The sequence below is a fragment of the Coregonus lavaretus genome (genome assembly GCF_964263955.1).
Source record: "Coregonus lavaretus genome assembly, chromosome: 10".
Taxonomy (NCBI): domain Eukaryota; kingdom Metazoa; phylum Chordata; class Actinopteri; order Salmoniformes; family Salmonidae; genus Coregonus; species Coregonus lavaretus.
The window spans coordinates 14,740,871-14,755,920 of NC_139997.1; the positions used below are offsets into that span (position 1 = coordinate 14,740,871).

Below are 15,050 nucleotides of genomic sequence, written 5' to 3' on the forward strand. Positions count from 1 at the left end.
GAGAGATCCTTGATGAAAACCTGCTCCAGAGTGCTCAAGACCTCAGACTGGGGCGAAGGTTCACCTTCCAACAGGACAACGACCCTAAACACACAGCCAAGACAACGAAGGAGTGGCTTCAAGACAAGTCTCTGAATGTCCTTGAGTGGCCCAGCCAGAGCCCGGACTTGAACCCGATTTAACATCTCTGGAGAGATCTGAAATACAGATGTGCCAAGCTTGTAGCGTCATACCCAAGAAGACTCTAGGCTGTAATCGCTGCCAAAGGTGCTTCAACAAAGTACTGAGTAAAGGGTCTGAATACTTATGTAAATGTGATATCAGTTTTTTATTTGTAATACATTTGCTAACATTTCTAACAACCTGTTTTCACTTTGTCATTATGGGGTACTGTGTGTAGATTGATGTGGATTATTGTATTTTTTTATCCATTTTAAAATAAGGCTGTAACGTTACAAAATGTGGGAAAAGTCAAGGGGTCTGAGTACTTTCTGAATGCACTGTAATCATATGGAGCACATTTTTACTCCTTGACTTGTTGAGGCTTGCCATAACAAAGGGGTTGAATACTTATTGACTCAATACATTTCAGCGTTTCATTTGTAATTAATTAGTAAATAATTTGAAAAACATAATTTCGCTTTGATATTATGGGGTATTGTGTGTCGTCCAGTGACAGAAAAAATCTATATTTAATCAACTTTAAATTCAGGCTGTAACACAACAAAATATTTAAAAAAGTAAAGGGGTGCGAGTACTTTCGGAAGGCACTGTGAAACTCACTTAGATAATACCTTTGACAATACAGTAGTAGCAATACATGATTATAACATTATAGAAAAGACAGAAATTACAATGGGTATGGTGCTGCGGTTTATATTCAGAGTCGTATTCCTGTAATGCTTAGAGAGGATCTCATGTCAAATGCTGTTGAAGTAATATGGCTACAGGTTCACCTGCCTCACCTAAAGCCTATTGTTGTGGGAATCTGCTATAGACCACCAATAACTAACAGTCAGTATCTGGATAATATGTGTGAAATACTTGATAATGTATGTGATATCAACAGAGAGGTATATTTTCTGGGTGACCTAAATATTGACTGGCTTTCATCAAGCTGCCAACTCAAGAAAAAGCTTCAAACTGTAACCAGTGCCTACAACCTGGTTTAGGTTGTCAGTCAACCTACCAGGGTATTTACAAACAGCACAGGAATGAAATCACATCTTTACTAATGCTGCAGAAATCTGCTCTAAAGCAGTATCCACATCCATCGGATGTAGAGATTATAATATAGTAACCATATCTAGGAAAACCAAAGTTCCAAAGGCTGGACCTAATACAGTGTATAAGAGGTCATACAATAAGGTTTGTAGTGATTCCTATATTGAAGATGTAAAGAATATTTGCTGGTCTGGGGTGTGTAATGAGGAGCAACCAGACGCTGCACTTAACGCATTTATGAAATTGCTTATTCCAGTTACTAATAAGCATGCACCCATTAAGAAAATGACTGTAAAAACGTAAATCCCAGTGGATTGATGAGGAATTGAAAAAACGTATGGTTGAGAGGGATGAGGCAAAAGGAATGGCAAATAAGTCTGACTGCACAGCCGATTGGCAAACGTACTGTAAATTGAGAAATGTTGTGACTAAACTGAACAAAAAGGAGAAGAAACTGTAAATAATGATAGTAAAAAGCATTGGAGCGCCTTAAATTAAATTTTGGGCAAAAAGGCGAACTCTGCTCCATCATTCATTGAATCAGATGGTTAATTCATCACAAAACCCTGAACTGATATTGCCAACTACTTCAATTATTTTTTCATTGGCAAGATTAGCAAATTTAGGCATGACACACCAACAACAAATTCTGAACCTACACATCCATGCATAACTGATCAAGTTATGAAAGACAAGCATTGTCATTTTGAATTCCGTAAAGTGAGTGTGGAAGAGGTGAATTATTATTTTTTGTCTATCAACAATGACAAGCCACCTGGGTCTGACAACTTGGATGGAAAATGATAGAGGATGATATTGCCACTCCAATTTGCCATCTCTTCAATCTAAGCCTAAAGGAAAGTGTGTGCCCTCAGGCCTGGAGGTAGGCAAAAGGAATTCCGTTACCCAAGAATAGCAAAGCACCCTTTACTGGCTCAAACAGCCGACCAATCAGCCTGTTACCAACCCTTAGAAAAATTCAGGAAAAATTTGTATTTCAAATCAGATGTTATTGTGGGTGTAGCAAAATACGTGTGCTTCTAGCTCCGACAGTGCAGAAATATCTAACATGTAATATCTAACAATTTCACAACATATACCCAATACACACAAATCTAAGTAAGGAATGGAATTTAAGAATATATACATACAGTGAGGGAAAAAAGTATTTGATCCCCTGCTGATTTTGTACATTTGCCCACTGACAAAGAAATGATCAGTCTATAATTTTAATGGTAGGTTAATTTGAACAGTGAGAGACAAAATAACAACAAAATAATCCAGAAAAACGCATGTCAAAAATGTTATAAATTGATTTGCATTTTAATGAGGGAAATAAGTATTTGACCCCCTCTCAATCAGAAAGATTTCTGGCTCCCGGGTGTCTTTTATACAGGTAACGAGCTGAGATTAGGAGCACACTCTTAAAGGGAGTGCTCCTAATCTCAGCTTGTTACCTGTATAAAAGACACCTGTCCACAGAAGCAATCAATCAATCAGATTCCAAACTCTCCACCATGGCCAAGACCAAAGACCTCTCCAAGAATGTCAGGGACAAGATTGTAGACCTACACGAGGCTGGAATGGGCTACAAGACCATCGCCAAGCAGCTTGGTGAGAATGTGACAACAGTTGGTGCGATTATTCTCAAATGGAAGAAACACAAAATAACTGTCAATCTCCCTCGGCCTGGGGCTCCATGCAAGATCTCACCTCGTGGAGTTGCAATGATCATGAGAACGGTGAGGAATCAGCCCAGAACTACACGGGAGGATCTTGTCAATGATCTCAAGGCAGCTTGGACCATAGTCACCAAGAAAACGATTGGTAACACACTACACCGTGAAGGACTGAAATCCTGCAGCGCCCGCAAGGTCTCCCTGCTCAAGAAAGCACATATACAGGCCCATCTGAAGTTTGCCAATTATCATCTGAATGATTCAGAGGAGAACTGGGTGAAAGTGTTGTGGTCAGATGAGACCAAAATTGAGCTCTTTGGCATGAACTCAACTCGCCGTGTTTGGAGGAGGAGGAATGCTGCCTATGACCCCAAGAACACCATCCCCACCGTCAAACATGGAGGTGGAAACATTATGCTTTGATGGTGTTTTTCTGCTAAGGGGACAGGACAACTTCACCGCATCAAAGGGACGATGGATGGGACCATGTACAGTCAAATCTTGGGTGAGAACCTCCTTCCCTCAGCCAGGGCATTGAAAATGGGTTGTGGATGGGTATTCCAGCATGACAATGACCCAAAACACACGGCCAAGGCAACAAAGGAGTGGCTCAAGAAGAAGCACATTAAGGTCCTGGAGTGGCCTAGCCAGTCTCCAGACCTTAATCCCATAGAAAATCCCTCCTGAGATGTGTGCAAACCTGGTGGCCAACTACAAGAAACGTCTGACCTCTGTGATTGCCAACAAGGGTTTTGCCACCAAGTACTAAGTCATGTTTTGCAGAGGGGTCAAATACTTATTTCCCTCATTAAAATGCAAATCAATTTATACAATTTTTGACATGTGTTTTTCTGGATTTTTGTTGTTGATATTCTGTCTCTCACTGTTCAAATAAACCTACCATTAAAATTATAGACTGATCATGTCTTTGTCAGTGGGCAAACGTACAAAATCAGCAGGGGATCAAATACTTTTTTCCCTCACTGTATATGGACAAGCAATGACAGAGCGGCATGGACTAAGATACAGTAGAATATTATAGAATACAATATTTACATATGAGATGAGTAGTGCAAGATATGTAAATATTATTAAAGTGACTAGTGTTCCATTTCTTAAAGTGGCCAGTGATTTCAATAGGCAGCAGCAGCCTCTAATGTGCTAGTGATGGCTATTTAACAGTCAGATGGCCTTGAGATAGAAGCAGTTTTTCATTCTCTCGGTCCCAGCTTTGATGAACCTGTATTGACCTCGCCTTCTAGATGATAGCGGGGTGAACAGGCAGTGGCTCGGGTGGTTGATGTCCTTGATGATCTTTTTGGCCTTCCTGTGACATCGGGTGCTGTAGATGTCCTGGGGGCGGGTAGTTTGCCCCCGGTAATGCGTTCGGCAGACCGCACCACCCTCTGGAGAGCCCTGCGGTTGCAGGCGGTGCAGTTGCCATACCAGGCGGTGATACAGACCGACAGGATGCTCTCAATTGTGCATCTGTTTGTGAGGGTTTTAGGTGCCAAGCCAAATTTCTTCAGCCTCCTGAGGTTGAAGAGGCTCTGTTCCCCTTCTTCACTACACTGTCTGCGTGGGTGGACCATTTCAGTTTGTCAGTGATGTGTACGCCAAGGAACTTGAAGCTTTCCACCTTCTACACTGTGGTCCCGTCGATGTGGATAGGGGGTGCACCCTCTGCTGTTTCCTGAAGTCCACGATCATCTCCTTTGTTTTCTTGATGTTGAGTGAGAGGTTATTTTCCTGGCACCACACTCCCAGAGCCCTCCTCTCCTCCCTGTAGGCTGTCTCGTCATTGTTGGTAATCAAGCCTACTACTGTTGTGTCGTCTGCAAACTTGATGACTGAGTTGGAGGCGTGCTTGGCCACGCAGTCATGGGTGAACAGGGAGTACAGGAGGGGGCTGAGCACGCACCCTTGTGGGGCCCCAGTGTTGAGGATCAGCAAAGTGGAGATGTTGTTTCCTACCTTCACCACCTGGGGGCGGCCCATCAGGAAGTCCAGGACCCAGTTGCACAGGGCAGGGTTCAGACCCAGGACCTCGAGCTTAATGATGAGCTTGGAGGGCACTATGGTGTTGAATGCTGAGCTATAGTCAATGAACAGCATTGTTACATAGGTATTCCCCAGATGGCATAGGGTAGTGTGCAGTGTGATGGCGATTGCATCGTCTGTGGATCTATTGGGGTGGTAAGCAAATTGAAGTGGGTCTAGGGTGACAGGTAAGGTAGAGGTGATATGATCCTTGACTAGTCTCTCAAAGCACTTCATGATGACAGAGGTGAGTGCTACGGGGTGATAGTCATTTAGTTTAGTTACCTTTGCTTTCTTGGGTACAGGAACAATTGTGGCCATCTTGAAGCATGTGGGGACAGCAGACTGGGATAGGGAGAGATTGAATATGTACCAGCCAGCTGGTCTGTGCATGCTCTGAGGACGCGGCTAGGGATGCTGTCTGGGCCGGCAGCCTTGCGGGGGTTAACGTGCTTAAATGTCTTACTCACGTCGGCCACAGAGAAGGAGAGCCCACAGTCCTTGGTAGTGGGCCGCGTTGGTGGCACTGTGTTATCCTCAAAGCGGGCGAAGGTGTTGTTTAGCTTGTCTGGAAGCGACACGTCGGTGTCGGCGACGTGGCTGCTTTTCCTTTTGTAGTCCATGATTGTCTGTAGACCCTGCCACAAACGTCTCGTGTCTGAGCCGTTGAATTGCGACCCCAGTTTGTCTCTATACTGATGTTTTGCCAGTTTAATGGCCTTGCGGAGTGAGTAGCTACACTGTTTTGTTTGTAATCTGCCATATTCCCAGTCACCTTACCATGGTTAAATGCAGTGGTTCGCGCTTTCAGTTTTGCGCGAATGCTGCCATCTATCCACGGTTTCTGGTTAGGGTAGGTTTTAATAGTCACAGTGGGCACAACATCTCCTATACACTTCCTGATAAACTCAGTCACCGTTTCAGTGTATTAGTCTGAATTATTTCCGTAAACTACCCGCAAGCTACCCGGAACATATCCCAGTCCACGTGATCAAAACAATCTTGAAGCGTGGATTCCGATAGAACGCTATTTCATAGTAAACAAATTAACAACAGATTTTTCAGCACACTTATAGGGAAGGGCATTCAACTACGGAACACAAATGACTGATGATTGTCTGGGAGAAATTGAGCTGTTTTGTTAGACTTTTGTTGACATTATCGATCATAGCATGCTGCTGGAAAAACTTGTGTGTTATGGCTTCACATCCCCTGCTATATTGTGGATAGAGAGTTACCTGTCTAACAGAACACAGAGAGTGTTCTTTAGTGGAAACCTCTCCAACATAATCCAGGTAGTCACGCATTCCCCAGGGCAGTTGTCTAGGCCCTTTACTTTTTTCAATCTTTAATAATAACCTGCCACTGGCTGATTAAAGAATGACTCAACACTATACACGTCAGCTACCACAGCAAGGAAATCACTTAACAAAGAGCTGCAGTTAGTTTCAGAAAGTGTGGCAAGAAATACGTTGGTCCTAAATATTTCAAAAACTAAAAGCATTGTATTTGAGGACAAATCATTCACTAAACCCTAAACCTCAACTAAATCTTGGAATCAATAATGTGGAAATTGAGCAAGTTGAGGAGACTAAACTGCTTAGTGTAATGCTGAATTGTAAACTGTTATGGTTAAAACATATTGATGCAACAGTAGCTAAGATGGGTAGAGGTCTGTCCGTAATAAAGCGCTGCTCTGCTCTCTTGACATCGCTATCAACAAAACAAGTCCTACAGACCCTAGTTTTGTTGCACCTGGACTCCTGTCTAGTAATTTGGTAAAGTGCCACAAAGAGGGACATAGGCAAATTACAATTAGCCCAGAACAGAGCAGCACGGCTGGTCCATAAATGTACACTGAGAGCTAACATGAATAATATGCATGTCAATCTCTCCTGGCTCAAAGTGGAGGAGAGATTGACTTCATCACTGCTTGTATTTGTGAGAGGTATTGACATTACATTTACATTTTAGTCATGAAGAAAAGAAAAAGGGGAGTTCTCCTCTGTGATAAATTACATGTTGTAAACGCAAATCTAAAAGGGCAGCTGCGCATAGGGTTGCAAAATTCCTGGAACTTGCAAATAATTCCATGGTTTCCCAGTGGCAATCCTGGTTGGAGGCTTTTGGATGTCCTGCTTATTCCTTTCTGATTCTGGGAATCCTCCAACAGGGATTTCGGCAAAACCAGGAATTTATTGAAAGTTCTCTGAATTTTGTAACCCTAGCTCTGAATCACTCCATATACAGTGCCTTCGGGAAAGTCTTCAGACCCCTTGACTTTTTCAACATTGTTACGTTACAGCCTTATTCTAAATTTTTACACAAATCTACACACAATACCCCATAATGACAAAGCAAAAACAGGTTTGTAGACATTTTTGCAAATGTATTAAACATTTTAAACCGAAATATTAAATTTACATAAGTATTCAGACCTTTTACTCAGTCCTTTGTTGAAGCCCCTTTGGCAGTGATTATAGCATCGAGTCTTCTTGGGTATGACGCTACAAGCTTGGCACACCTGTATTTGGGGAGTTTCCCCCATTCTTCTCTGCAGATGCTCTCAAGCTCTGTCAGGTTGGATGGGGAGCGTTGCTGCACAGCTATTTTCAGGTCTCTCCAGAGATGTTCGATCGGGTTCAAGTCCGGGCTCTGGCTGGGCCACTTTAGGACATTCAGAGACTTGTCCCGAAGTCACTCCTGCGTTGTCTTGCCTGTGTGCTTAGGGTCATTGTCCTGTTGGAAGGTGAACCTTCGCCCCAGTCTGATGTCCTGAGTGTTCTGGAGCAGGTTTTCATCAAAAATCTCTCTCCTGACTAGTCTCCCAGTCCCTGCCGCTGAAAAACATCCCCACAGCATGATGCTGCCACCACCATGCTTCACCGTAGGGATGGTGCCAGGTTTCCTCCAGACGTGACGCTTGGCATTCAGGCCAAAGAGTTCAATCTTGGTTTCATCAGACCAGAGAATCTTGTTTCTCATGGTCTGACAGTCTTTAAGTGCCTTTTGGCAAACTCCAAGCGGGCTGTCATGTGCCTTTTACTGAAGAGTGGCTTCCGTCTGGCCTGATTGGTGGAGTGCTGCAGAGATGGTTGTCCTTCTGGAAGGTTCTCCCATCTCCACAGAGGAACTCTAGAGCTCTGTCAGAGTGACCATCGGGTTGTTGGTCACCTCCCTGAACAAGGCCCTTCTCTCCCGATTGCTCAGTTTGGCTGGGCGGCCAGCTCTAGGAAGAGTCTTGGTGGTTCCAAACTTCTTCCATTTAAGAATGATGGAGGCCAGTGTTCTTGGGGATCTTTAATGTTGCAGAACTTTTTTCATACCCTTCCCCAGATCTGTGCCTCGACACAATCCTGTCTCTGAGCTTGGTTTTTGATCTGACATGTACTGTCAACTGTGGGTTTGTATTTATTTAATCCATTTTAGAATAAGGCTGTAACGTAACAAAATGTGGAAAAAGTCAAGGGGGTTGAATACTTCCCGAAGGTACTGTATGAGCTACAGACAGGTGGTGGATGAGGTTCGCAACCTCTACACATTATTATATTTTAACGTAAGCTGCTACAGCCTCAGAATGCACAATCCACTATCAGTTCCATAATAACTATCTGGAGGTGAGAGAGTAGCCTGGTCCCATATCTGTTTGTGCAGTCTTGCCAACTCCTATGGTCATTGAGGATGGACAAACACATGTGGGACCAGGCTATGAGAGAGAGAGGGTACTGACCTCCTCCTCCCGATGGTACTCTGAGATGAGGTTGAAGGGGATGGTGTACAAGGTACTGGACATGACTCCGAAGACACTGCACAGGATGAGGGTGGTGGTGATGTTGGGGAACAGGCCGATCAGACTGGTGCCCAGGCCAAACACGAAGTATCCCACAAAGTAGAGCCCTTTCAGACCGATGAAGGGCAGCAACAGCCTCTGGACATCTGGAGACACATCAGACGGAGGGAGGGAGGGAGGGAGGTTTCAGCTTTACACAGTATGTGGACTGGTACTGCCAAGTAAGACTTTTTTTTACAGTATATACTACTGTATAAGAACACGCAACATGTCCAAGAAGACTGCAGGTGTAACTAAATATAGAAGTGATTTCTTACTCGAGGGCACAATGAAAATTCAAACTGCCTGGGATATGAATAAGCCATTTCTTATCACTCCATGTTGCCATACCTATTGTAGCAAACTGTTGCCATAGTGCTCCTTGTTACTTTGCTTACCTTGTGGCAAACATTTGAATGACACTGAATAAACAAACACAGCATCATTGGTAATTCAGTTACATGGAATGACGACGGCACAATGGAAATAGCCTGTTGTTCTGCTTAGTGACATTGGATCTTATGCATGCAAATGTATGTCACTATTCTCCATAGACAGAAGATCAATTTGGTTTGTTCGCCACGCTCTACTTTCAGTGATTGGAGTTTAAACTATAAGACAAGGCAGTCTTACTTAATGAAATCCATTACCAAACAATAATCAAATTATAAGCATCTGCTATGCACTTTTGCAGAGTGAGTGATTTAATATGTTCTGTGCTGTGATTTAGGGTATTCACACAACATATACCACAGTCGCCAAGCTCGGACTTCTGTGGAAAGTTCCCTGTGTTTTGGGCGGACATGGGCAGACAAGATATGAACTCATAAGCTTTAGAAAGAGGAGTGTAGCATACGGTAAGACTCTTTACAACAAAATAAAAATTTGCAAAGGAAATTAGCTATGGCTCTTTTGTGGACATTGGGTGACTACACATATACCCTTAAGCTAAATCACATGTTGCAGACATTGGATGACTCCAATTACATTTACGTTTTAGTCATTTAGTAGACATGCTTATCCAGAGAGACATACAGGAGCAATTAAGGTTAAGTGCCTTACTCAAGGGCACAGCTGCAGATTTTTTACCTAGTCAGCTTAGGGATTCAAACCAGCAACCTTTCGGTTACTGGCCCAATGCTCTTAACCGCTAGGCTACCTGTCAATAATGTCTTACTTATGTATGCTGCGACACGACTTACAGGAGTAGAGAGCAGAGGAGACGGCGTTGATACAGAGACCCCAGCATCCAATCTCCACCCCCCTCTCATACCGCTCATAGGCTGTAGAGTTATGGTCCGCATACGGGTTGCCCTTATACACAATCTGTCAACACACACAATCAACTCAACCATTATTACACACACACTTTATGACCAAGTATGATGATTATGATAATTATGATAATTACATACACAATGGAGACAAAGTCACCACCACAGCTGAATATGAATTGAACTGGTTATTTACAATAAATGTGGTGTTTGATTGAATATGTCTCTCCAATCTCCACCCACTCCACTGACATATAAAAGTGGTGGTATGGTTGTTGAGGGTTAAGATAAAGCTAGCGCCTGCATGAAGTGATGGAGGATGATGCATTTATCTTATAGTGCATGTGCTGCACAGTAGCTTGTAACAGTTAACAAGCTCCATCCCATTTGTTATTATAGCTGCCAAAGCCTGTGTCAACGTCATAAACTGCATCTGCCACTGCTCTCTATTGATACAGTCAAAGCACGGTTTGTTTAAGTCTGACCTGCTGCTTTGTTTGCCTCAGTCTACCTTCAACCATTAATTCACTACGACCACCATGACCATCGTGTCACTGCAGCCTGCGTAAGAGCAGTCATCAGCATGCAGATCAGATCAGACATGATCACCATAAAGCCTGTCTGTCAATGTCTTCATTACAGAGCAATTAATAGTTGGGCACACAGAACCAAATCAGCCAAGGCTGTGACGAGAGACTACCCACCAATCAGGGCATGTCGTGATGGTGCTAAATCAATAGACAGGAAGCATTTTAATGAACACAGCGATGAACCTCTATCACATAACGTTAAAGACGACAGAAAGGTAATTTGTTTTCATAGGTAAAAAATATTAGAATGTAAATTGAGTGAAAACATTAAAGTTCTCTTATGGCCATCTGTCAAATAAGGGTAATCATTAGTAGTACATGAGTGATATAATTTGTTTGTCCTTTAAATGGCAGCTACATAGACCCACTAACTAATTCCTTTCATCCTACGCTCTCACTATCTCACTCTCCGTCTCTCGCTCTCTCTTCTCACCTGTCCCATGAAGTCTGTGAAGAAGAGCATGTTGCAGAGGAAGGCGGTCCATCCCAGCAGGTGAGTGACACAGAGACAGCGGTAATGACTGGGCATGTTAATCATGGCCAGGAGACACGACTTCAGAGTCATCCTCTTCTGCTGCAGGCAGACACAGAATAGAGACACACACAAGGCAGATCATTAGATCATGAGACTTCAGAGGGACTCACACGGGAACAGCAGGGGGTCAGTGAAAATCAAGTCAAGAACAAAGGGAATTAAAAAAGAACCAGGAACTGTAAGGTGTCAAATAAGAATAAAGAAGTCAGATGAAAGCTACTAGCTAATGACAGATACACTAGCCTTATGCTGTAAAAATTATGTTTTAACAAGTCAGGAACAGCGGGAATTAAACAAATTAAATGTTTAAAGAAATGGGTGAGAAAAACAACAACAATGTTCTCTCTCTTTAATCTTGTTCTGGTTTAATATACTGTAGTTATGTGCTCTGTGGGATTCAAAGCTTTTTCTATTGCTTAAGTGTACACAGAGTGGCATGACAGCATACATTTATTCAAATCATCATCCCAAAATACATTCCCCATAAAACTTTTCTAGGAATGCTTCTGCAAAATCAAAAAGGAATATGAAAATATATATGGTTGCACCAACGTACACTGTCTGACTACTGTGATAATGGAGGACCCTGCCTGCTAAAATAGTCTCCTCTAGCAAGGATACACGGTAATTATTTCCTGCCTCGTTTCATAGAATTTTGAATTACTTCTGCAAAGTAAGTCATCATTAATTTCCAGCCATAGTTATAATAATAGTATAATAATATGCCATTTAGCAGAAATAGTTACACACTGGGCATAAAATACCCATCATCATTAAATTACCATTGTTAAATGCTATGGTGCTGAATTGAATTGTTGAATGCTAGTCTGAGTTTCAATGCATCTCTTTCAGAGCACTGGTTTGAATGGCTGTCTGAGCCTTAGAGATCATATCATTCATTTAATTCCAGGGTGTGAGCTACCTATACCTATAGTACAGTATAATGACCATTTCAATGACTTTATCTGTGTGTATGGGGTAACATTACAACCTTTTAGTGGCTGTTTTACAACCTGACCATGCCTGATGACTGCCTGGTCTCATCAACATCAAGGTAACCATGCAAGTAATCCAGCTGCCACCGGTAACTAAGAAGACCAGTTTCCTCCATTAACACTGGGTTTGGGAACAGACAGACACAACTCATTGTTTCTTGCTTCTTTAAATAACTACATGACCCTTGTCCTCTAACAATCCTCCCATCTCCAATCTATAATAATAATATGCCATTTAGCAGACGCTTTTATCCAAAGCGACTTATAGTCATTTGTGCATACATTTTTACGTATGGGTGGTCCCGGGGATCGAACCCACTACCCTGGCGTTACAAGCGCCATGCTCTACCAATTGCGCTACAGAGGACCAATCTCCACCTCTCCTCTTCTCTATCCACTCTATCCACTCTCCTCTATTCACACCACATATGGAAATTAATTATATAACTTGAAATACCGTAAAATTCAAATGATGCGGTTACTGTGACAATGGCTGGGGAGTGGTCATCACTGCCACACACCAGAGCTAATTTCAATGCTACACATGTAGGATCTTAATTTGACCTGTATTGTAACAGCAAAAGAATCCTGCAGCAACAGGATTTTAACATTTAGTCCATAATGTTGCTTGATCATTTGTTAGGCTATTAGCTGGTCAAAATGAGTCTACATGAAAAGTGGAAAACTGTTAATATAACCAACCGTGTGTTAGTGCCAGTGGTGATTTATTTATTAATGAGCGAGTTAGGACGGACGTAGTCAATATAACTATTTGTTCAGCACTTTGAAAAGTGCAGCGACAGAATTCAGAACATGGGCCGTTCTTACAGTGTTCTCCCTGTACACCAAGTCAGAACCGTAGGATAAATGAAGGGGGCATATAAGCAGACAATGAAAGTTCTCACAATACGATGATTACAATTCTCTAAAACAGGCTATAGGCTAAATGTGCATCACCAAGTCAGAACAGTAGGCTAAGTTATGAGGAAGAAATGGACCAAATTATTAGGGTGAGGCACATGGGCTACTAATACTTTACTACACAACATACACTTACAGTGAGGGAAAAAAGTATTTAATCCCCTGCTGATTTTGTATGTTTGCCCACTGACAAAGACATGATCAGTCTATAATTGTAATGGTATGTTTATTTGAACAGTGAGAGACAGAATAACAACAAAAAAATCCAGAAAAACGCATATCAAAAATCGTATTAATTGATTTGCATTTTAATGAGGGAAATAAGTATTTGACCCCTCTGCAAAATATGACTTAGTACTTGGTGGCTTGGTGGCAAAACCCTTGTTGGCAATCACAGAGGTCAGACGTTTCTTGTAGTTGGCCACCAGGTTTGCACACATCTCAGGAGGGATTTTGTCCCACTCTTCTTTGCAGATCTTCTCCAAGTCATTAAGGTTTCGAGCCTGATGTTTGGCAACTCGAACCTTCAGCTCCCTCCACCAATTTTCTATTGGATTAAGGTCTGGAGACTGGCTAGGCCACTCCAGGACCTTAATGTGCTTCTTCTTGAGCCACTCCTTTGTTGCCTTGGCCGTGTGTTTTGGGTCATTGTCATGCTGGAATATCCATCCACGACCCATTTTCAATGCCCTGGCTGAGGGAAGGAGGTTCTCGCCCAAGGATTGACGGTACATGGCCCCGTCCATCGTCTTTTTGATGCGGTGAAGATGTCATGTCCCCTTAGCAGAAAAACACCCCCAAAGCATAATGTTTCCACCTCCATGTTTGACGGTGGGAATGGTGTTCCTGGGGTCATAGGCAGCATTCCTCCTCCTCCAAACATGTCGAGTTGAGTTGATGCCAAAGAGCTCGATTTTAGTCTCATCTGACGACAACACTTTCACCCAGTTCTCCTCAGAATCATTCAGATGTTAATTGGCAAACTTCAACTTGGTGATTATGGTCCCAGTTGCCTTGAGATCATTGACAAGATCCTTCCGTGTAGTTCTGGGCTGATTCCTCACAGTTCTCATGATCATTGCAACTCCATGAGGTGAGATCTAGCATGGAGCCCCAGGCCGAGGGAGATTGACAGTCCTTTTGTGTTTCTTCCATTTGCGAATAATCGCACCAACTGTTGTCACCTTCTCACCAAGCTGCTTGGCGATGGTCTTGTAGCCCATTCCAGCCTTGTTTAGGTCTACAATCTTGTCCCTGACGTCCTTGGACAGCTCTTTGGTCTTGGCCATGGTGGAGAGTTTGGAATCTGATTGATTGATTGCTTCTGTGGACAGGTGTTTTTTATACAGGTAACAAGCTGAGATTAGGAGCACTCCCTTTAAGAGTGTGCTCCTAATCTCAGCTCGTTACCTGTATAAAAGACACCTGGGAGCCAGAAATCTTTCTGATTGAGAGGAGGTCAAATACCTATTTCCCTAATTAAAATGCAAATCAATTTATAACATTTTTGACATGTGTTTTTCTGGATTTTGTTGTTGTTATTCTGTCTCTCACTGTTCAAATAAACCTACCATTAAAATTATAGACTGATCATTTCTTTGTCAGTGGGCAAATGTACAAAATCAGCAGGGGATCAAATACTTTTTTCCCTCACCGTATATTGGTTCATGACTTCCCTGAAAAGTTGCTTTTCGTGGGGGCTGTTTGATGCTAATGCAGTACGCCACAGGATGTTTTTGTGCTGGTCAAGGGCAGTCAAGTCTGGGGTGAACCAGGAGCTATATCTGTGCTTAGTTCTGGATTTTTTGAATGGGGCATGCTTATTTAAGATGGAGAGGAAAGCACTTTTAAAGAACAACCAGGCATCCGCTACTGACGGAATGAGGTCAATATCCATCCAGGATATCCAGGCCAGGTGCCCGCTGAAGTGTTTTAGGGAGCGTTTGACAGTGATGAGGGATGG

At 42.7% G+C, this 15,050-nt stretch overlaps 1 protein-coding gene across 1 annotated transcript in view; it reads right to left on the reverse strand.

The window, feature by feature from the left end:
* The window catches only part of LOC311135721 (membrane-associated transporter protein-like), a gene marked incomplete at both ends in the record, with an annotated part of 51,758 nt that overhangs the window by 9,837 nt on the left and 26,871 nt on the right, over positions 1-15,050 (reverse strand). Inside the window, 3 exons of the mRNA XM_084169747.1 lie at positions 8,674-8,879; positions 9,975-10,098; positions 11,070-11,210. Of these exons, the coding sequence (XP_084025873.1) occupies positions 8,674-8,879; positions 9,975-10,098; positions 11,070-11,210 (471 nt within the window). The remainder of the gene's footprint in view (positions 1-8,673; positions 8,880-9,974; positions 10,099-11,069; positions 11,211-15,050) is intronic.